This window comes from Dunckerocampus dactyliophorus, chromosome 5 (genome assembly GCF_027744805.1).
Source record: "Dunckerocampus dactyliophorus isolate RoL2022-P2 chromosome 5, RoL_Ddac_1.1, whole genome shotgun sequence".
NCBI lineage: Eukaryota > Metazoa > Chordata > Actinopteri > Syngnathiformes > Syngnathidae > Dunckerocampus > Dunckerocampus dactyliophorus.
This window is the reverse complement of record NC_072823.1, coordinates 25,516,266-25,538,727: the sequence shown is the minus strand read 5'-3', so window position 1 is coordinate 25,538,727 and position 22,462 is coordinate 25,516,266. Positions and strand designations below refer to the sequence as shown.

The 22,462-nt window shown below is 46.9% G+C and overlaps 2 protein-coding genes across 4 annotated transcripts; one reads left to right on the top strand and one right to left on the bottom strand.

Annotated features, from left to right (window-relative positions):
* The first annotated feature begins 148 nt into the window (after positions 1 to 148).
* On the top strand, positions 149 to 18,386 carry LOC129181345 (diacylglycerol kinase zeta-like). 2 transcript variants are annotated; one of them, XM_054776438.1, is made up of 28 exons: positions 149 to 1,348; positions 4,581 to 4,647; positions 4,722 to 4,817; positions 4,874 to 4,951; positions 5,023 to 5,079; positions 5,155 to 5,223; positions 5,295 to 5,366; positions 6,608 to 6,724; positions 6,795 to 6,866; positions 6,954 to 7,055; positions 7,132 to 7,214; positions 7,313 to 7,373; positions 8,641 to 8,754; positions 8,826 to 8,960; positions 9,027 to 9,105; positions 9,186 to 9,241; positions 9,321 to 9,383; positions 9,446 to 9,523; positions 9,605 to 9,712; positions 16,531 to 16,730; positions 16,808 to 16,908; positions 16,979 to 17,070; positions 17,140 to 17,194; positions 17,261 to 17,301; positions 17,371 to 17,519; positions 17,623 to 17,663; positions 17,774 to 17,817; positions 17,985 to 18,382. In XM_054776438.1, exons 1-28 carry the CDS (start codon positions 1,212 to 1,214, stop codon positions 18,003 to 18,005), a joined length of 2,388 nt encoding a protein of 795 aa, XP_054632413.1. In that variant the 5' UTR covers positions 149 to 1,211; the 3' UTR covers positions 18,006 to 18,382. The 2 variants fall into 2 exon arrangements, with proteins under 2 accessions (XP_054632413.1, XP_054632412.1); XM_054776437.1 differs by having other exon boundaries at positions 6,795 to 7,055; positions 17,985 to 18,386.
* LOC129181346 (muscarinic acetylcholine receptor M4-like) lies at positions 18,069 to 22,088 on the bottom strand. 2 transcript variants are annotated; one of them, XM_054776440.1, is made up of 2 exons: positions 21,983 to 22,088; positions 18,069 to 20,455 (listed from the first exon to the last, which is right to left on the bottom strand). In XM_054776440.1, exon 2 carries the CDS (start codon positions 20,448 to 20,450, stop codon positions 19,227 to 19,229), a length of 1,224 nt encoding a protein of 407 aa, XP_054632415.1. In that variant the 5' UTR covers positions 20,451 to 20,455; positions 21,983 to 22,088; the 3' UTR covers positions 18,069 to 19,226. The 2 variants fall into 2 exon arrangements, with proteins under 2 accessions (XP_054632415.1, XP_054632414.1); XM_054776439.1 differs by lacking the exon at positions 21,983 to 22,088 and adding an exon at positions 21,057 to 21,315.
* Positions 22,089 to 22,462: the final 374 nt, after the last annotated feature.

Sequence of the window (22,462 nt, the reverse complement as noted above, 5' to 3'; positions counted from 1 at the left end):
GCGTCCCTCCCACAGCAGGAATTAAAAAGGTGCCCATTGGAGTCTGTTGAGGTGGCAGTGATCCTAGCCTCATCTAATTATAGCTTCCATTAATGGATTGGCACCACACAGAATTTTAATCGGTCATTTTTAGGTCCCGCCAGGAAAGATTAACTTTTGAGGATTTGCGGTCTGCAGGTCGGCGTTTTTGCTTTGTCTTTAGGTTTTTGTGTGTTTTTTGCGATGAAGATCGTGAGTAGAGCAGATTTTTGTTTACCTTTTACTATTACAGTAATTTCATAGCAGTCAACTTCTTTTTACACTTGAATGACACTTGAGTGACCCTTAACTAATCTCGTTAGTTCCATTTATGTACAGTAGTAACCAGCGCATGTGAGAAATCACTCATTTGAACCACCATTGAAATGTGACTGACAGAAAGCTTGATCCTGTCAACACACTTCTCACCATGCAATATGCCTGAAATGTAATTTGAATATCAAAATGCACATAACACAAGTCAAGAGTTCTCATTTGTCACTGCCGTGATGCTTTGCATGCATCTGTCGTGCGGGACACCACAATATTGACAAAAAATATTTCAGTCCCTCCCCAGTTATCTATAGCGCTTAAATTATGATAGTTGGCTTCTTCCCTCACCTTCTTGTTACTCGAGTACATGTATTTACTAGGTACTTTCTCATGTGTGTGTGATGCATACACAGACCCATTTTCTGGACTATATTTGTCACTCACTGGCCCTCTTTCTATAAATGTTCTCTCAAGGGGAGGAGTTAGAGGAGGAGGTCAAGGAAGCGGCAGATAAAGAAAAGGCGTGAAGGAAGGAAGGATGGAACAGAGCGATGAAAGGACTGGTTCAACCACCAGAGGGCAGCATCGTTATGCTGGATAGACCGCTAAAGCTGGAAAACACACACTAACCTCAAGACTCATGTCGTAGTAGTCTCTTTCGGCTCTCGTGTCGTAAAGGCTCTCATGTCATAGTGGAACCTCAAGGCACACATGTTGTAGTTGACTCTTAAGCCTCTCATGCTGTAGTTGACTTTTTGGACTCGCGTTGTCATAATTGACTCTCAAGGCTCACATGGGCAGTTGCCCAGGGCGGCATTCTCCAGGGGTCGCCTCAGCACGGGAAAGAAAAAAATCATATTTACTAATACTCAGCGTTCATCAAATCCTCATCAAGTCAGCACATACTGTATGTGTGGCAGATGGGCGCCCTCTGCAGGCGTGATAGTCGCGCCCCCATGCTGGTCAAACGTGATCAAAGGTCCACCACGCGATGTGAATCAAACCAAAGAAGAAGCGAGGGGGTGCCGCTGGGCCTCACCCTCAGATTAATTACAAGGTAAAAAACCGTAAATTACAACAGTAATTGCTCAAAAATAAAACTTATTGAATTGTTAATATTATATTGTATGAATATTATCGGAGACCAAGAGTCTCAAACATGTTATTTCACGAGGAAAATGTGAAATAAAAAGGAGGGAACTGTGAGTCGATGTGGGTTGGTTAAGCCTTGACTGCTAATTGAGTGTGGGAGATGATAAACGTGCCATTAATTTGTGTCAACAAAACATGGAAAATACAAAGTCAAAGCCATCAGGTGCACAATTTAGAAAGAAGAGAAAAGAAGAAGGGGAGAAACGGGCCAAAGATAAAGGTATGGAGTTATAGCATCACTTTATGTACACCACATTATGGAATGTATATGATCAAATAAGCTAACCTTACTTGGTGGCTATAGACTAACTGCTGTTGATTTGTTTTCTTGACTGAGAGTTTTAATTGTCTGAATGTGGATTTAAGTCAAATGGAATGTAAGGGGAGCTTGAGCTTGTGAAATAAGCACCTTTCTGTAGTTGGAAAAAGTGTTTTGAGGTGGGGAGAAGAGGGGCTGGGAGGGGTTGAAGGATTTGTGCACTGCAAAAAAATAATTTTCCTTTCTATTTGTTTTGTGTTCAATATTTTTCTGCTTGTTTGTTAATTTGTAGGCATTTGTGGCAATGTATAACTTAATAAATATATTTTAAAATTTTTAAAAATAGCCTTTGTAAAGAAAACCTAGTCGTGAGAATTTGGGGGCGGGTGGCGGAGGTATTTTGGGCACCACAACAAGCCGCCCAGGTCGTCATTCAAGCCAGAACTGCCACTGTTCACATGTCTCTCATGTAATGGTTGACTCACAAGGCTCTCATGTTGTAGATAACTCTCAAGGCCCTCGTGTCATTCTAGACTTTCATGTTGTAATTGGTTCTCATGTTGTATCCATCTTTAGCTCAATTTGTAGTGGACTCTAAGCTCTCATGTCGTTGACTATTTGGGCTCTCATGTCGCACTTGACACTGGCCTGTCATATTGTAGTTGACTCTGAAGGTTCTCATGTTGTAGATGACTCAAGGCTTGCATGTCGTAGCTGACTCTGAAGACTCAAATGTCTTTCAAGTTGTCATGGTTGACTCTCAACATTTTCATGCTGTAGTTGACTTTCTGAGCTCTCATGCCCTAGTTGACTGTCAAGGCTCTCGTGTCATTCTACGCTCTCATGCGGTCCTAGACTCTCATAGTGTAATTAACTCTCAAGGTTCTCATGTTGTACTCGACTTTCTGAGCTTATGTGACATAACCGAGTCTTGTGAGTCTCATGTCACTTAAGCGGCGATAAGCAGAGATTCATACCGTAGTTGACTCTCAAGGCTCTCATTCAGTATTTGACTCTCAAGATGAGAGTCAAATTGGCCAAGAGAATTGAGAAAGTCAACAAGAGCACGAAATCCATGCTGTTGTCTCATGTCATCATTGACTCTCGAGCCTCTCGTGTCATTCTAGGCTCTCATGCCACAATTGACTCTTTAGGCTCAATTTGTAGGTGACACTCTAAGCTGTCATACTGTAGTTGATTCCAGGCTTTTACTGTATGTCGTAGTTGACTCTGAAGGCTCTCATGTTGTTCTAGGCTCTAATGTCGTAGATCAAAGAACACGACCACTGAATTGCTGATATTTAATAAGTTACAATGTGTGACATCTTGACATTCAGTAATAAGTTGGAATGGTTGGGACCCAGTGAGAAGGTTGCTATGACTCCAGCTGCTTAGTCACCGTGGCAACCGACACAACTAATGTCTACTTAACGAGCATGTGGATCCGCCTCAGTTTGGGTCATTAATTGGATCCATAATGCAGAAGCACAGGCCTTGAAGTGTTAATGAAGAGTATTCTAGGATGTTGGAGTGCATGGCGGCTCCCTTCATGTGCACACTGGCTGCAATGAAGTGAGAGCCCTGACAAAGGCGCTGTTGGGGCGGGGTGGGTGAGGGTGATGTGACTTTGGGTCCGGACGCTCCCAGACCAGAGCGGTCGAGTCTGCGGGTCAGAGCGCTTCCTCTCAGGTTGTATGACACTGCATGTGGACATGTTTATTTGTTGGATTGATTGGTGTATTGATTGGAGTCAACTAGTGAGCAAATGATGATGTTGATGTGTGGTCATGTGATCATGAGAGTGTGTCCTTTGTGTGCAGTGATACTGATTGTATTTTACCTCAGCAGCTGGTGAGGAACAACCAGAAGCGCATCTACTTGCAGCGTCCATCCGTCATGGACACTTTTTTCCGGCGTCACTTTAAGAAAAAGCCAGCAAGAGCCCTGCAGGGGGAAGCGGCATCCAAAACCCGCCGCCAGCGAAGACCCAGCGTGGCCGTCCAGACCGGCAAGGCCCGCAGGAGGTCCAGTGTCGGCTTGCCCTCCTCCACCTTGACCCAGAGGCGGCGCTCCAGTGTCCACCTGCAGGGGTTGCTGCTGGGTGGCGAGAGCGCTGCAAAGACCCCGGGCACAGGGAAGGCGCGCAGGCGCTCCAGTACCACCACCCCCAACCATAACCCCCGTTTTGTCGTGAGCCGCCAGCTGCGTACCATTGACACGCCCCTGCTTGGCCCCTCCATCCTGCTGGCCAGTCTCATCCAGATGGCCGAGGAGGACGAGGAGGATGCGGTGCGGGCGGAGCTGGTGGAACTGAAGTGTGGGGCCAACAACAGCAGTCAATCAGACAGAATCCAGCCGTTTGAGGCGAAGGAGAACATCACCTCCTTGTCCTCTTCACCCTCCTCCTTGGAGACCTCAAGGGCGCCGATCTGGGCCCCTCGTTGCCTGCGCAGGAACTCGTCTCAGCTTTTGGCTGGAGATGCTGCCCCCTATACTTGCCACTTTGTTGCAAGGAGGAAGAGGAGGGTCTCCACCGTCTCTAAGCCCTGTCGCAGGAGTTCCCTCTACTACATCAACCACCTGGCCCTGTGCGGAGGCGCCCACGACAATGATGAGTGCCTGGAGGATTGGAGCACCCTTCTGTCGTATGTAGTCCGCAAGCTCCTGAAAACCACCTGGTCACGTTGGTTCTTGACGTCATTAACTTGTCCACTTCACACATTAGTGCCACAGTACTGGACCAGAGAGGAGACAGGCGTCCCAGTCTAGATCCGTTAGGGACATGTTGAGGCGACACATTTAGCGTACATGACTCGACATGTTCTTTTTTCAGACCAGAATTAACATCCAAGCCGCATGTGTCCTCCTGTCCTTTCAGGAGAGTCGTCGCCAAGTCAGTCGTGCAGAAGCAGACGCTGGAGTCGGGTGGCATCGCGGACTGGAGTGTGAGTCACTCGTTATAGTTGCTGTGCAAGTTATTAGCGTGTTAGCGTGTCACGTGACAGGTGACTTGTGACAGGAGAGCGCCCAGTGTGGAGATCACGTGTGGTTCGAGGCGAGCGCATCAGGAGACGTTTGCTACGTGGGCGAGCAGCGCTGTTTGGCCAAGTCTTTGGTGAGTTAGAGCACCCCCCTGTGGTCGTGATAAAATTGACTTCTGACCTCCCACAGCAAAAGTCAGCAGCCAGGAAGAAATGTGCGGCCTGTAAGATCTCAGTGCACGTGACGTGCATGGAGCAGCTGGACAAGGTGAGCTTGGTCTTGGTCTCAGTATCGGCGGAGTACCTCAGAGTCATGTTGTCGCTGGTGTCTGTCGTCAGATCAACTTCAAGTGCAAGCCGTCATTCAGGGAGGCAGGGTCTCGCATGGCTCGAGAGGTCAGCTGACCACAAGAACCTGTGACCTCGTAGTTGTGTTTGACACTTGACCTTCACCCTGACATTGTGTTGCAGGGCAATGCCGTGCGCCACCATTGGGTCCATCGGCGGCGCCAGACAGGAAAATGCCGCCAGTGCGGAAAGGTTGGTCTCGGTCCATTGACGCCGCACGATAGGTTTATTCACAACTCACGAGTCACAATTTTGTCCCGCAGGGATTCCAAGCCAAGTTTTCGTTTCACAGCAAAGAGATCATCGCCATCAGCTGCTCGTGGTGCAAACAGGCGGTACGTCTCATCGCGTTCATTGGGCTAACCGATATGCGTTTAAATGCAGGACACAAGTTGTTTTACTGTTATAGTACTTTGTCAGCTTCTGAAACATCCATTTTCCTCTACTTACCCTCTGTCGTTCTTAATGGGTCCTTTTTAAATAACCTCAATGACAACAAATGTCATTGCAAACTGCTGTAAAGATAGATAATTTTTTCCCCCTTTAAAAAAGTCAGTCTTTTAAACCTACTTTAACCTGAAATATACAGTACATACTAAATATTAATTATATAATTATATTTTGGGGGGGGGGGGTTATAACCATTTATGTCTACATATCGCCACTGTTTTTTATTTTTTTTAAAAACTAAATACTAAAATAACTTTCATAAAATACATTTCAAGGAGTATTTGCTTATTATTTTATTTTATTATTTTTATTATCAGGTTTGGCAGCAGTGTTGATTTCCATTCATTGTTATTTATTTCTACAGTGTCTGATTTTACACAAAAACTCAATCAAGGTTGTAATGAAAAACAAAAGTCAACTTCCTAAAAACGTCCGGAAAAATATGATGCATTCATATTTTTTTCACTTTAAATGAGTCAATCTTTTAAAAGTACTTCAGCTTCTGACATATACATATCAAATATTAATTCTATTTTGGACAGTATGGCCAGTATGTTTACATGGCTCCACTGTTTTTTTTTATTAAAAAAAACAAAATGTAACATTTTTTTCCACATATACATCATTATCAATCATCAATAGTGACAAGTACTTATCATTCCAATAGCCCTGCAGAAAAACTGTAACAGCTGTTAAATTTTGCTGCATGCTTTAAATGTGAAACAGTCGTGCCTTCTAGTGGACAAAAAAAATACAACTTGAAAGCCAGTAGTCCAAATTGAAATTTTTACATTAAGCCTGCTGCCTGCATTAGTTCATGTTAAGAAACTGTGGGATTAAAACTGCACGTTTTTAATGGTTTCTAATGTGACATTTTTTGTCCACAAGGAACAAATGTGTTAATTTATGTGTCGTGTTAAGGAATAGATTCTATTGGGAAAAAAAACCTGACAAACTGGGAGTCCAGGAGGCATTCGAATTATAATAACAAACACAAAGTGGTGCTACTGAGACTAGTGAACAAGTCCACAACTTGGCTAACGGTATGGCGCTATATTTAGTAGGCAAGCATTAGCAGGCTAGTAATGATGATTCAGCGTTTTTTGTGTGCGCGTGTGTGTTTCAGTACCACAACAAGGTGACGTGTTTCATGCTGCAGCACATCGAAGAGTTCTGCTCACTTGGTGCCCACGCCGCCGTCATCATCCCACCCACATGGATCCTGCGAGTGAGGCGACCTCAGGTGGGTGGACGCACCCACACACACGCAGAAGGGTGGAAATACGAGTTGTGATGTGCTGCATGTCTGGCAGACGTCGCTGAAGTCGAGCAAGAAGAAAAAGACGTCGTTAAAAGTAAACAAGACCAACAAAAAGGCAGCAGAGGTCAGGATGTGGCGCCAGCTCTTCTTATTGGTGTTGAGCTTAGCTGTGTTGGCATTTCGCATACCTGATGCTGTATTTGTATCTCAGCCCCAAGATGGCTGCTGGAAGCCCTTCCTGGTCAAGCCCCGCCCCTCTCAGCTCATGAAGCCCCTGCTGGTGTTTGTCAACCCCAAGAGCGGAGGAAATCAGGTTGAACATGACGTCCATCACATGATGTGTCACACGACCCGTGCCCCCGCCCTAAAGCAGTGTCTTTGGCCGCCAGGGCGCCAAAATCATCAAGTCATTCATGTGGTACTTGAACCCTCGACAGGTGTTTGACCTGACCAGAGGAGGACCTGCGGAAGGGTGAGACACATGACCAACATGACCTTTGACCTCTGACATGAAACATTATCATTCTTTTCACCTTTAAGCAGCTTTGATGTTTTTTTTCCCCCCTGCAGATTGGAACTTTTTGCCAAAGTACCCAACTTGAGGATCCTGGTGTGCGGCGGCGACGGGACGGTGGGCATTATATTTTTGAATTAATGATTGTTCACTGTGGTGGTCAGTGAGGCTGTTGGCATCCAGCATGGCAAGGTAGTATAGAAGTGTACAATGTAGTATAGCGGTCTAACATAATAGTGGAGTATATAGAAGTGTAACATAGCAATGTAGTATAGCAGTGTAGAACACAAGTGTAACATGGCAGTACTGTACGAGTATTGCAGCGTAACATAACACTAGTAGAGCAGCATTACATGGCACTGTAGAATGGTATTGTAACATTGAAGTGTTGCACAGCACTGTTACATAGCAGTGTAACATCACTGCAGTATTTACTGTATGTGTAACATATCACTGTAGTAGCACTGTAGTGTAGCAGTGTAATACAGTATATCACTGTACTGAAGTGCAGGAGTGTAACATAGCACAGAAGTCTTGGAGTGTAGTATAACATGGGAGTGTAGTATATCAGTGTAATATAGCCCTGCAGTATAGAAGTGTAACATAACACTTTAGTATAGCCGTGTTACAGACTAGTACTGTATAACATAACACGGTAGTATAACAGTGTAACATATCAATGTAGTACATCAGTGTAATATGTCACTGAAGTCTAGTACTGTAACTTAGTACTGCAGTATAGCAGTGTAACAGAAATATAGCATAGCACTGCAGTAAAGCAGTGTTAAACAGCACTGTTACAACAGTGTACATATTACAGTTGTACAGCAGTGTAATGCAGCAATGTAATTATACTATACAAGTGTAATATAGACGTGTAGAATAGTACTGTAACATAATATTGCAGCATATCAGTTCAGTGTAATATATACATGTAACGAGTGCCAGCTGGTGCAACTGTGTGAGAGTACATTGGTAAACCTCACTCCCTGATGCCTAAAAAGGTGCGCCGAACGTCGAGTTGACAATCTGGGCTTTTAGCTCCACGGCGCAAACATTAACACCGCGGCAGCTGTTCAAAAAAAAAAAACAGCCACACGTCACAAGCGAGTGACGCTGGGAACACCAAGGTAGGTTGGATTGCAAGGTTTATAGTGTGCGGAAAGCATTTTAGGGTGTGGTTCCAATGCTGCCTCGCGCACTGCCACTTCTCCGTATTCCGTATATTATTATTCACAGTAGCAAGGCCATAGTTCACAGTCTGATTGGCCTCTGGCTGCCCTGTTCTCCCAAGACAGCTTTTCTCTACACGTTTTAATCTCATACACCCCTCATGGACAGTACTGGAAAGATAGATTGCCATATACTGTATGTGTGTGTGCAGGTGGGATGGATTTTGTCCGTGTTGGACCAGCTGAAGCTCCACCCCCAGCCACCTGTGGCTGTCCTTCCTCTGGGAACAGGAAATGACTTGGCGAGGACGCTCAATTGGGGAGGGGTTAGTTGTCTTGTCCTCCTGCTGCAGTCATCATGGCAACGCTCTATTGACACATGCGCTCGTCCTCGCAGGGTTACACGGATGAGCCTCTCGCCAAAATCCTGTCGCACGTGGAGGACGGTAACATCGTGCAGCTAGACCGCTGGAACATACACGTGGAGGTCAACAAACATTGTGAGGAAAGCGAGGAGCATCAAGCCAACAAGGTCAGTCAAGGTCACATTTCCAACAGCAACAGTGATGTTGACACTGGTGACACTTTGTCCTTGGAGCTCCCCATGGACGTGTTCAACAACTACTTCAGTCTGGGCTTCGACGCTCACGTCACGCTGGGCTTCCACGAGTCCCGAGGTGATGGCGATTTTTGATCACATGACCCTGACTGGTCTCCTCCATCTAACTCACTACTTCCCGTTTCCTGTTTCTTTCAGAGGCCAACCCAGAGCGGTTCAACAGTCGCTTTAGAAACAAAATATTCTACGCTGGGGTGAGCGTGCTCGTGTTTTCCATTTATCTATCTATCTACTGTATACATCCATCTATATACACATCTATGTGTGTTTCAGACAGCGTTTTCAGACTTCCTCAGTGGGAATTCCAAAGATTTGTCCAAGCACATCACAGTTGTGGTGAGTAGGAAGAAGCGGGCCGCCATCTTTGTTTACGACTGACTGCTCTTGCGCTTCCGCAGTGTGACGGTGTGGACCTGACAACCAAAGTCCAGGAGCTGAAGCTCCAGTGTCTCCTCTTCCTCAACATCCCCAGGTACCTCACCTGTCTCAGTCGTGTGACTTTTTGCTAGCATGTTGCTAACGTGTCGTGCTAACGTGCTAAAATGTTCTGCAGGTACTGCGCTGGGACAACACCGTGGGGTCACCCCAGCGAACATTACGATTTTGAGCCGCAGCGCCTTGACGATGGCTGCATCGAGGTCATCGGCTTCACCATGACCTCTCTGGTGAGCGTTAATGTCATTGTAGGGGCAGAGGCAGAGGGAAGTTACTACCTTAGCTAAGCCCCGTGACCCAGCTAGGTGCTTGTGTGGCATTGGGGGAAATTTTACTATAGCGGTATAATCTAGGTGTGGACTACAGCAATGTATCATAGCAGTGTAACTTAGTAGTTTAGCACAACATTGTAACGTAACAGTGTAACACTGCAGTGTAGCGTAGCAGTGTAGCCATCTTAGCTTAGTAGTGTAGCATAGCAATGTAACATAGCAGTGGAGCATATGGAGGAAAAGGCTTCTTGAGACGTCATCTGTACTTCTGTGTAGAAGGTGTCGGACGTTTCGCTCCTCATCCGAAGAGCTTCGTCAGCAAACTAATAAGTGCTGGTAGCTTAGGCCTTAAATACAGTAAGAGTGGGCGGAATTGGTGTGCCAACACCCTCCTCCTATTGGTTCGTTACACTAAGCCTGGGCGGAGCAGTGGTATAATCCTATCCTGTTATTCACACCTACGATAAAAGTGTGGAGCATATGATGGAGGTGAAATTCTCCACAACCTTCTAAAGGTCAAAGGACCACTTTAGAAAATTAATTAAGTTAATAATGAATTAAGTTATGAGAAGGAAAGAAGACTCACACCAGATTAACTTTAAGAATTGTATTGTGAATAAATCAGACAGAATAGGTTAACAGTTTCCAGAGCTCCGTGCCCCGATTCATTCACCGATCCCCTGATCCTCCACGCCAGCTGAATGAGAGAGGGCCCTGAACTCTCCCCCCTTCCGCCTTTTTATAATTGTTTCCTCAGACCATTGGCGCCAGTCTCTCCAAAGATAACTTTCTCCCGGATTCTTTGACGAAGTTGTGTGACGCCAGCAGGTGACACTTTTGTAGCATAAACATCACATACTTCCCAGTCTATCTCAAGACTTACTGACTTGTTTGTGCCCTTATCTTGCTGCTGGTATTGACTGGCCTTCACTATGTGTGAGCACCTCACTATTTCTGTTTAACCTTTTACATACTTAAACAGTTACTCCATCTACTTAGCGAATTGTTTAATAAAGCATTATTTCTATAAACTACTTGTAATTACTCACTCAGTTAATCATAAAACAGTTATATTTATACTGTACTTATATTAAGGCACTCAGTTAATAATTCAATCAATAAACACCAATGCAAACAGTTATTCTAATATCCACTTGTAATAATTATTTACCAACTCAGCTAACAAGTTAATAAAACAATATTATCCTACACATCCTCCTCCTCCTCCTCCTTGGCATCAGTCAGTCTCGGAAGACTATGGATCTGCACCTTGAGCTGGAATAGCGGGATTACGACAACTTTGTGGCTGTATACCCCGATACGCAAGTGGCAGTCACGGTTGCAGCGGTTGCAGATGTAGGTGCTTGGTTTTGGTGTCTTTTCCAATGCATTTTTTCGAGCCAGTCGTTTTTTGTCGGCTGGCTGATGGAGGCGCTCCTCTCCCCTTCTGAGTCCGTTTTTCAGCTCATGACTCCAGCGGGTTCGGTCGTCTGCAGTTTCCTCGCAGTTGCACACGTCCAAACCCAGAGCTTTCATGTCTCCTTTGCAGAGATCTTTGAAGCGGAGATGGGGCCGGCCTCGAGCTCGTTTTCCGGATGCAAGCTCTCTGTATAGTATATCTTTCGGTATTCTTCCATCTGCCATCCGATGGACATGTCCCACCCAGCGGAGACGGCGCTCACGGAGCAGGGTTGGTGATACGGTCGCTCCATTTGATGTTGAGAATACTCCTCAGCATACGGAGATGAAAGGCGTTGAGCCGTCGCTCTTGCGAGGCATATACACACGACGTCTCACTGCCGTATAGCAAGGTACTGAGGACGCATCCCTTGTATACAGCAATCTTCGTGTGTCTTGATAGCTTTCGGTTTAACCATACCTTCTGCGATAGTTTCCCGAAGGTCGCTGCAGCAAGACCGTGTAGTGTAGTGTAGCAGTGTAACATAGCAGTGTAACCTAACAGTGTAACTTAATTGTATAGCATAGCTGTCACGCTCTTCGGTGACACTGGTCAGTCGCCTGTTGTAGTTTGTGTTTTTTTCATTTATGTTTGATTTTGTGGCTCACTCCTCCTCTGTTGGCTTGTTCAGATACTGACACCTCCTGAGCTGGGCGGACCTACTGGATCCCGGCAGCTGTTCCTCATTAGTACCCTTTTTAGTCTCCTCACCTGCAGCCAGCGAGCGCTGGATTATTCTCCATGGTTGCGCTTCCAGACCATGTGCTACTTCTCTTGCTACCACTCACCTTTGTCCTTCTGCTGCAGCTTGGCTCACCACTCCAACCTGCTCGGCCGTCCTGCGGTCCAGTTATTCGTCCAGCTCACTGGGTAGTTCCAGTTATCTTTTGTTTGCTGAGTGCAGCTCTTGTGTTTTTCGCCCACGGTACCCTTCTTAGTTCTCTAAATTCACCCTGAGTTCCTGTTTTTTGCCTGATCTATGTTTTTTTCATTATGTTATTCTTGAACTGTTGGACTTGTCCTGTGTCTGCATCCTGGGACCCAATCACACCACTCCTCAGAGCCTGACAGAATAATCCAGCCAGATTATGGATCCCGCAGAAAAGGAGCGTTTTCAGTTTGCCCTCAAGACCCAGCACCAAGTGCTCATTCGCCACGAGCAGACCCTGGAGGACCTCTCTACGCTGGTAAGGGACATGCCTGCCCGCGTGACAGGGCCATCATTCGCGGCTGCGCCAGAGGCGCCTTCCCTGCTGCCTTCAGGCTTACCAGCTCTCCCGTCTCCAACCACTTCCCACTGGATTTACCGCGCCCAGCCTGATATGCAGGGGACTTTGGTGGGTGCAGACTGCTTCTGCACACTGCCTTTTGGTTTTCAACCAGCAGCCTTAGACCTTTTCTTCAGACTCTGCCAAGGTGGCATATATTGTGTGCTTGCTGTCAGGTCGGGCCGCTAAGTGAGCTATGGTGGTGTCTTAGAGTAAGCCGGAAGTCCTTACCAGTCTACCTAATTTTATGGTGTTTTCGACCACCCTATGAGGGAGTGGGAGGCGGGTCTACGTCTCCTGGGGAGAACCACTCTATATCTTTCCGCATCCTGGCAGTGGAAAGCAGCTGGGGTGAGAAAGCCCTGCTGTACGTGTTCTTGGCCAGCCTCAGACCAACACGCTCAAGGAGCTTATCTCCCTCTCCATCCAACTGGATAATCGCATGCGGGAGCGTGCCTGGCAGTGGGGGGTGTTTCCTCTTCCCTTGACTGCGCCATCTTCACCATGCCGCCAGGAGATGCTTCCTCTTCTGCCGCCTCCTTCCCCTCACTCGACTGGACCCTCGACGGAGTTCGCGGAGGAGGTGGTGCCTATGCAGCTGGGAGCCAACCGGCTGTCAGCCACGGAGAGGAGGCGTTGCATGCGTCTTCAGCTGTTTCTGTACTGTGGAGCGGCGGACCACTCCATCTCCCGCTGCTCCAACCGTCCACGGCCACGGAGATCATCTCGAGCCAGGAGCTCCACTTCAGATGGATAGACTTCACCTCCCCGCCCTGCTGCCAAGTCTGCCGTGGGACGTCTCTAAATTGAGGGTATGTTGTCCTGGGGAGGGGAGGGGGGGGTCACCCCATTTGTGCTCTGGTAGACTCAGGTGTGGCCGAAAATTTTATTGGAGGGGCTTGTGGAGCAATTTAGAATCCCTGTTGAGCCTGTTGACAAGTGTAAAAATGTTCGTTCTCTTGTCGTACGCCTCCTTGCATCAGACACACACTACTCTCTCTCACTCTCTCTCTCTCCGGTAATCACCACGAATCCATTTCTTTTTTTGTTATGTCTTCACGTTCTGCTCCCCTCATATTAGGTCTCCCCTGGATTCAACCCCACAGCTCCAAGCTCGCCTGTCATCCCAGAGATAGGCGGACTGCTTTCCTGATTTCTCAACATTTTTGGTGGCCCACTCTTCACGCAGACTCCAAGAGCTTTGTGGCGGCCTGTTCCGTTTGTGCCAGAGGCAAGTCCTCCCACCTTCTGCGGCCACTCCCCATCCCGTCCCGCCCTTGGTCACACATTTCATTGGGCTTAGTTACGGGATGGTCGTGCTTTCCATTTCTGGGCTGGTTTTCCAAATTTACCCACTTCATTCCTCTCCGTAAGCTCCCATCTGCCCTTCAGACCGCCAAGCTCCTGGTCCAGCATGTGGTCTGCCCGCATGGCATCCCCTGTGACTTGGTATCTGACAGGGGCTCGCAATTTTCCTCCTCCGCCGGGAAGGCATTCTGCAAGGCTCTTGGGGCCGCGGCCATCCTCTCTTTGGGGTACCAACCCCAATCAAATGGGCAGACAGAACGCATCTACCAAGACCTGGAGGCCACCCTTTGATGTGTGTGTGACCAAGACCCCACTTCTTGGTCCCTCTTCCTTCCCTGGGTGGAATATACGCATAACACTCCGGTGTGTTCCTCCACAGGCATGTCCCCATTTCATGTGGTCTATGGCTTACAGCCACCAGTTTTTCCCTACCAGGAACCTGGATGCACCATTCCTTCAGTGGCCTCCCATCTCCGCCGTGTCCACCGTGTTTGGCGCAACACCCAGACTGCCTTGACCCGCACTGCACGCCGCAATCAGAAGCTGGCCAATTGCCATCGGACTGCTGCCCCGGACTATAAACCGGGACAGAAGGTGTGGTTGGCTTCCCGGGACCTTCCCCTGGCAGTGGAATCTAAGAAACTCAGATTGTTTGGTCCATATGAGGTGGAGCGGATGGTGAACCCCGGGTCGTCCCTCCCTCAAGTCCTACCCGGTGTACCACGTGTCTCACCTCAAACCAGTCACATCCTGTGAGCTCAGACCTCCACCAGTGCCTCCTCCTCCGTGGATGATTGAGGGTCACCCCGCTTTCACCGCCAAAGCGATCCTGGACGCCAGGAGGCGGAGCAGAGGTGTTCAGTACCTCATCGACTGGGAGGGTTACGGCTCAGAGGACCGATCATGGGTTTCTCGGTCACACATCCTCGATCTGTCGCTCCTCACTGTTTTTAAGTTCCCAGATAAACCTGTTAGTCTGCCAGGTGGCGTCTGATTAGTTGGGGTGTGGTGGGTACTGTCGCGTAGAGTCCCTTCATATAGAGAGTTACGACAACTGAGATTACGCTGCCATGTTGGGGCCAATTCAAGCACGCGGCTTGCGTGCACAGTACGACAATGCATGTAAATTGCAATGTCTCTGCACAAAGGGACGCATGCAAAATGTCTCTTTTATAATTATTTATAGATCTATATTTTCCAATGTGTAATATGGTATAATTTGACTGACTTGACTGCATGAATGAAAACATTGTTGAACTGTTATGGACATCATGTATGAATGCTTTGCCAACTGCTTATTAAATTAGCAAACTCAGTCTACATTAAAAAAAAATGAATTCTGTTGAATATGGAACAGTTGCATTAACTTCAACATTTGTTTTTAACTGTAAATGGAATAAAAAGCAGAATTTCACGATACATTAAATGCCAACAGATTTCAAAATGAATGCAGTTTTATAAGTTTGCTCGAGATCATGGATTACTTTATTTGCAACCAGAGGTGATTTACACAAGGATCATTCTTAACTCTAAGCATCCATGACTGCCTTATTTTTTTTTTTTTTATAGTATATTTTACGTTAAGGCTACTTTCTTATTTCAAAACAATTAAGTAGAACACAATATTTAGGTAAACACACTCTCTCCAAAACGTGCCAAGCTCATCAAGAGATGCCTTAAACTTAGTAACATCGCCCCAGGTGGCTGTGTCAAGTTTTTAAAACATTGTGACATTAAAAATTTTAACATATACGGAGCCTACCTCGCACAGCTTTGCAGACGAGTTCGGCTTCTAGCCCAAACGGTTGATTTTATTTTCCCAAATTGTCCGTCTGTTGACATCTGAAGGGAATCTGTAAAGCTTGAAACCCTTGTCATGTCTATTTGTGCATCCAAATGCACAACAACCCGGCATTTTTGGGGAATAAAGAAGAATACTGTAAAGAAAAGGCGAACGCAAACATGAATTTGGCCCCAAGATGGAAGTCATGTGACCGTATTTTTTCGACTCGTGTCGCAACTCTCTATATGGAGGGACTCTACTGTCACACTCTTCGGTGACACTGGTCAGTCGCCTGTTGTAGTTTGTGTTTTTTTCATTTACGTTTCATTTACAATTTTGTGGCTCACTCCTCCTCTGTTGGCTTGTTCAGATACTAACAGCTCCTGAGCTGGGCGGAGCTACTGGATCCCGGTAGCTCTTCCTCATTAGTACCCTTTTTAGTCTCCAGCCAGCGCTGGATTATTCTCCATGGTTGCGCTTCCAGACCATGTGCTACTTCTCTTGCTACCACTCACCTTTGTCCTTCTGCTGCAGCTTGGCCTGCAGTCCAGTTATCCGTCCAGCTCACTGGGTAGTTCCAGTTATCTTTTGTTTGCTGAGTGCAGCTCTTGTTTTTTTTGCCCACGGTGCCCTTCTTAGTTCTGCACCATCGCCCTGAGTTCCTGTTTTTTGCCTGATCTATGTTTTTTCATTAAATTATTCTTGAACTGTTGGACTCATCCTGTGTCTGCATCCTGGAACCCAATCACAACACTCCTCAGAGCCTGCAATAGCGTAACTTAATCGTATAGCATAGAAGTGTAACATAGCAGTGTAATTTAATAGTATAGCATAAAGTGTAACATAGCAGTGTAACATAACAGTGTCATTTAGTAATGCAACGTAGCAGTGAAGCATAGCCGTATAGCATAGCATTATAGCATTTGACTATTCAGTCCTGTGATGTGTGTGCATCCAGGCTACACTGCAGGTCGGCGGTCACGGCGAGAGGCTCCAGCAGTGCAAGGAGGTGACGCTAACCACCAACAAGGTCATCCCCATGCAGGTGGACGGTGAGCCGTGCAAGCTGGCGCCCTCCATCATCCACATCAGCCTGAAAAACCGGGCCAACATGGTCCAGAAGTCCAAGAGAAGGTTCTCCATGGCACACCTCCACAAGTAGGTGTTGACATTAGCCTTGATATTCACGCCATCCTGGAAGTCAATGTGTGTGTGGGTGTGTGTGTGTGGTGTAGTCAGCAACTGGTCCCTGAGAAACTAGATGTCCAAGTGAACAAGATCAACATGGCTGCCTACCAAGCTCTCCATTATGACAAAGACCAGCTGAAGGAGTCATGTGAGTCCACAAATCAATCAATGACAATGACAAAGATCTAAAATGACGAGGTGTCACTCTGTTTGCGCAGCGGTTCCTCTGGGCGTTGTGAGCGTACCCGGGGATAGCGACCTGGAAATGTGTCGCCTCCTCATCCAGCGTCTTCACAACGACCTGGACCAGGTGTGACTTGGACACGTGTGGCCATGCACACCAGTGTAAAGTCTCACTGTTGTCCTCCTGTCTCGTCAGGACGGAGCGGCCGCGGCGGCCGACAAGCTGTCAGTCAACTGGTGCTTCCTTGACTGTGCGTCACTTTTAGCTCCGCCTTTGTCTCGCTCGCCAACGACTGACAGCCATGTTTGTTTTTCAGGTACCACTGCTGACCGCTTCTACCGCATCGACAGAGCTCAGGTATGACCTCGCCGGTGGCTTGGGCAGCTCCGCCACCCTGTTTGAACGCTAACAGGAAGTGTTTTCCAGGAGCACCTCAACTTGGTGAGCGACGTTTGCCAGGATGAGCTCTACATCCTGGACCCAGAAGTGGTGGCCAAGGAGACGTTGGCCCCGCCCACCATGCCTGACCTGGTGCACCCCGACGAGCGCCAGGACCAGCTGGGCCTCGTCTGCAGGTGTTCTCTTCTTTCAGTAGTGTCGTCTCGCGTCTTAATTCTGGTGGGATGCCACTCCCATCAGTAGATTTTCTCGCCTTAATGAGCGTCCGTCTCTCGCCAGCTCTTCCAGCGGCGCTGCCTCACGTCACACTGATGGTGAAGGTAAACCGTTCTAGGCCACCTCCTCAAAATCAGGAAGTGCTTACTCTCTTTCCTGTTGCTGTCCACCAAAACGAATGATGGCGTCTGAGCTTGTTCTTTCTGGTTTCTAGAAGAAGACGTGATGGCGTGCGTCCACACTCAAGACGAGGACAAAGTAAGTGACACATGCCGACCTCCACAAAAGTCCATTTCCTGATTGAGAAGACCACAAGGCCCTCAGACGCTTTCACCAGACGACCTTTTGGATGTTGTAGTCTTTGATGTCCCTTCTCTTCTCTCTTCTTTGTGCTTCCCAACTGTCCTACATGAAAAACAAACAAGATGGCTGCCAGCAGGAAGTGATGTCACGCATGTAACCTCAAGCTCACATTGTTGAACATGATTTTAATTCTATTTAACATGAAACAAGATTTTAAACATATTTAATATTAAACATTTAGCAGTAAACACTTTTAAACATATCTTTACATTGAACATGACTTCTAAACACATTTAAGATTAAATTATTAAACACAATATTAAACATTTGTTCATTAAGGACAATTTTAAAGTGTGTTTTCTTGTAAATTATTTATCCAATGAATGATCAAATCAAGTCAATAAAGATGAAATGTAATTAAACACGGGCGATGATTCAGTCATTAATCAAATCAAACAATCACGAACACAAAACTTGTTCACACACATTGATGAAACCTAATTCACTGGTTCACACACATTAAGATGCAATTCACTTATTTACACGCACAAAGACCTATTTCACTTCTTCACAAACTAGACATTCACTTGCTCACGCACACAAATTAAGACATAATTCACTTGTTTACGCACGCACATAAATGAAGCCATAATTCGCCTCTTGTCAACAGGTAGTTCACTTGGTCACACACATTAAGGCATTCACTTGTTCACACAATTAATCGCCACAGTTCACTTGCTCACAAAGATGGATTTAGCCATTATTAACTTGTTGACACATTTTAACAGGTAATTCACTACACACTCCATTCGCACATAAAGACCTAGTTCATTTGTAACACAATTCACTCGTTCACGCACCTTAAGACCGAATTAAATTGTTCAGACTCACACTAACACATAATTCACATGTTAACACGCCTTATCAATGCACAGGTCACTTGTTCACACATTAATTCGAACACGATGTATGAGTTACACACTTTAAGACCTCATTAACTTGGACACACACTTTAACACATAATTCACTCATTCACAAACATTAAGCCCTAATTAAATGAACTTGTTCACACAAAAACCTAGTTCACTTGTTGACACACAATCATTATATAATTCACTCATTCACGAGCATTAAGCTCTAATTAACATCAATACACACTTTAACACAGAATTCACTCATTCACACACATTCGTTAGGACATAATTCACAAACATTACGACCTAATTAAGTAAACTTGCTCACAAATTAAGACCTGGTTAACTTGACCAGCTCATTCACTCATTCACGCGCACACGTTGATTGGCGAGTAATAAACAAGTAATTAACTCATTGGCCTTCAGATGGCGCTGCCCCCATCACGGTGCTCAGTGGCGGCGGCACCGCAGCAGGTTGCAGAAGGTGGTCCTGAAGGTGGCACTGCATAGGGCGTAGCAGGCGGGGTCGAGGGCGCTGTTGAGGTAGGCCATCCAGCGCCCCGCCTGCCACAGGAAGTGCGGGATGCGCACATGGTAGAAGGCGGCGACCAACGCCATGGCATTGTGCGGCGCCCGGGTGATGATGAAGGTCAGCAGGATGGTCAGGATGGTCCACGTGACTCTTCTCTCCCTGACCACGATCCTGTGACGCGTCGAGGAGGAGGAGGTTGCCCTGCACTGTTGGGAGCAGGTGGAGTCGCCGTCTTTGCCCGACGGTCCTGGCGAGATGCCGGTCCTCTCTGACATGTCACTTCCTGTAGACATCGCTCGAGGCGTTCTGAGTTTGAAATTGTTGGACCACCACTGGTGCTGAGTTTCTGACATCGGGTTACCGATGAGCTCGCCTCGACATTTCGAGAGAAAGTGCTGCGGGGACGAGGTTGACAACCTGACATCACCCTCTTTTGGGTGGCGGAGTGCACTGAGGCGACGACAGCTGGCAGCAGACACGTGTCCATAGAGGCCCACCATGGCAAGGGCGGGCAGGAAGAAGGCGGGTAGGGTGGTTCCAAGGGTGACGACTGGGCTGGCGAGCAGACGCGGGTAACATTCGTCTTCAGGGACAAGGCGCTCGCCTCCGGCCGTCTGCCAGCACAAGATGGCGGGTGTCCACAGGGCAAAGGACAGCAGCCAAGCGGCCGCAATCATCAGGATGGCCATCTGACCTGTTCGCTTTGCTGGGTAGCTTAGCGGATGGGTTAGACAGAAAAAGCGGTCCAAACTGATGATGAGCAGGTTCAAGACAGCTGCTGCGCTCACCCCGTGGTCCACCACCAGCCACAGGTCGCAGAGGGTGACCCCCAGGGGCCAGTAGCCGCACGCTGCGTACAGCACATACACGTTCATAGAGACCACGCCCACCAGTAGATCGGCCACCGCCAGGCTCAGCAAGAAGTAATTGTTGATGGTCCGCAGGCGGTGGTTGACTTTGACGGACAGGAGGACCAGGGAGTTACCCAGAAAGGTGACGACACTCAGCAAGGTGGTTATCGTGATGACCAGAACCAGGTGAAGGAGGCGGTGCTGCCAGGCCCCAACGTCCTCTGGCTCACAAGAGGCATTAACGAGGGGGCGGGGCCAGGCAGAAGTGTTGAAATCTAGGGCGGTTTCCATGTTTCCTTGAAAGTACAGTGAATCATGTTAATGCAGGAAAGCATGCCCCCTAGTGGCTGTTAGCAGTAAGGTGACGACATCAGAGCAATGTGATTGGATGTACAGTAAGTACTATGACCTTCTACAACTCTTCCCAAAAACAGCAGAGCCCTCTTATCATTTGAATAGCGTTTTTGAAGACTGTCTTAAAGGTATAGTTTGTATTTTTTACATGAAGTTGTATGACATCCCCATCAGCAGTGTAGTCCACCAACAGCAACTCACCCCCCAAAAATCAGACCTCACAAATCGCTCGCCGTTATTATTTCTCCATTCTTGTGTATGTGACGAAGACACTCGCATCTACTTCCAATCAATACGGAGTGAACAGAAAGAGAAAGTTTCAGATATAAAACCAGTGTATGTCAAAATGCCACATATTTATTTTTGAACAAAAACAACCCAGACATCCTAACAACAGACGTGTGCGCGTGTGTGTGAGAAAAAGAAAGAGACTGTGTGTGTGTATTGAGGGTGAAGATGAACATGCTCATTATCTTGTTGAAGTCCATCCATATTGTTATCCATGTTTTTCACTGCATAAATGTCAAAGAAAGAAAGTCCTACTTGTTGCTGTAACTTCTCACTGGACTTCACACAAAGGTGAGGTGTCGCAGCACCAAACTCCGCATCATCCGGTAGCCGACCAGAACTCGGCTCACAGTGGGCGGTAATTCGTGCCGGCTCGTTGACATTTTTTTTCTATGACACCGTAAAGAAGCTTGAGACCTTCGGTAATGAGGAAATATATTTTGGGCGTCCTCTCGCCGTTTCCTCTTCTCAGCCCCGCTCTGGTAAGTTAGTTACGTTTTAAGTAGCTTCACACTTTGTGTCTCACAATGGCCCATTACCGCCACCTACTGGACTGGACCACATAAATTCCCGGCTGCTCAGTCTTTGTCATCATGGAACAGTCCATTGTAGTGTAGGGGGAGAGGGGCAGATAATATGAATTTAGCTTTCAGATAGCTTTCTTTGTTGTTGTGTTATTTGTTTGTTTATGCTAACATAATTGTACATGAATATAGTTGGAGGTGCTGCTGGCTGTGGTGGCCATGGCCCATGCTGGTTGGAGCGGGGGCAGATGGGTTAGGGCCCCCTACTGATTGGGGGCCCAAGGCAATGCCTGCTTTGCCTTAATGGTAGGCCAGTCCCTGGACCCACCTCACTACCCCACAATGACAAGTTGCGAAAATGTTTCAACTAAAACCTCTTAAATATGTTACATTTAAAGGGCCTGTTTGCAACAATTAAGCGGCTGCTTATTGAGGGCGCTAATGACCTGAATGAGAGGTGAGACATCTTTTAGAAAATAAAGCTAATCCAGTTGCTCGATTTCAACTCCTCAGGTAAAAAGTACAATTCAAAATAATACAAATTTAACTTTTTCTGATTAACTCAGCAGGTAAGTTTAATAATAACAGGAGGTGTATTTTTTCTGTAGACCACCCCTCTGCCTGGGACAACAAATCTAAATGGGCATGAAACTGTACCTGCGAGGCTACCTTGTGGGCGGTATTCCCCATCTCACGCCTGTCTCTTTATAGCGCGCTCTTCTCCAGCAGATATAAAGGCGGTATTTAGCTGTGCTAAGTTCACACTCCATGTCCTTCCCCTCCTGCTCAAACAGGACAAGTCGCCCATAAACATGGCAAGCATCTTGTGGTGGCGTAGCAAGGAAATAGCACACACGTGAGGTGCGTTCCGGGACATAGGGTCGTTAAACAATTATTTTTTTTGGCAAGACCCGCGACCCACCAGTTCCGAATCTCTGTCATAGAGGATCTTTGATTCGCGTTTTTGCAGTAGACCCTTAAAATAGCAGAGTTTCTATCATTTAAAAGATATTCAGAATTTTGGGAGGGTCTTTAAAACAACAGAACGCCCCTGTCTTTTAGAGATTCTTTGACGAGAGTGTTTGCAATACATTTTTAAAAACAGCATAGTGGTCCTGTCATGTATAAATAAGACCA

What these genes read in the sequence shown, in the direction of transcription:
- LOC129181345 (XM_054776437.1), top strand. Translation starts at nt 1,212, where the DNA reads ATGGGCGCCCTCTGCAGGCGTGATAGTCGCGCCCCCATGCTGGTCAAA. An exon ending in ACCGCATCGACAGAGCTCAG is followed by an intron (nt 17,302 to 17,370) that starts GTATGACCTCGC and finishes AGTGTTTTCCAG; the next exon opens with GAGCACCTCAACTTGGTGAG. An exon ending in ACGTCACACTGATGGTGAAG is followed by an intron (nt 17,664 to 17,773) that starts GTAAACCGTTCT and finishes TCTGGTTTCTAG; the next exon opens with AAGAAGACGTGATGGCGTGC.
- LOC129181346 (XM_054776440.1), bottom strand. Translation starts at nt 20,450, where the DNA reads ATGGAAACCGCCCTAGATTTCAACACTTCTGCCTGGCCCCGCCCCCTC.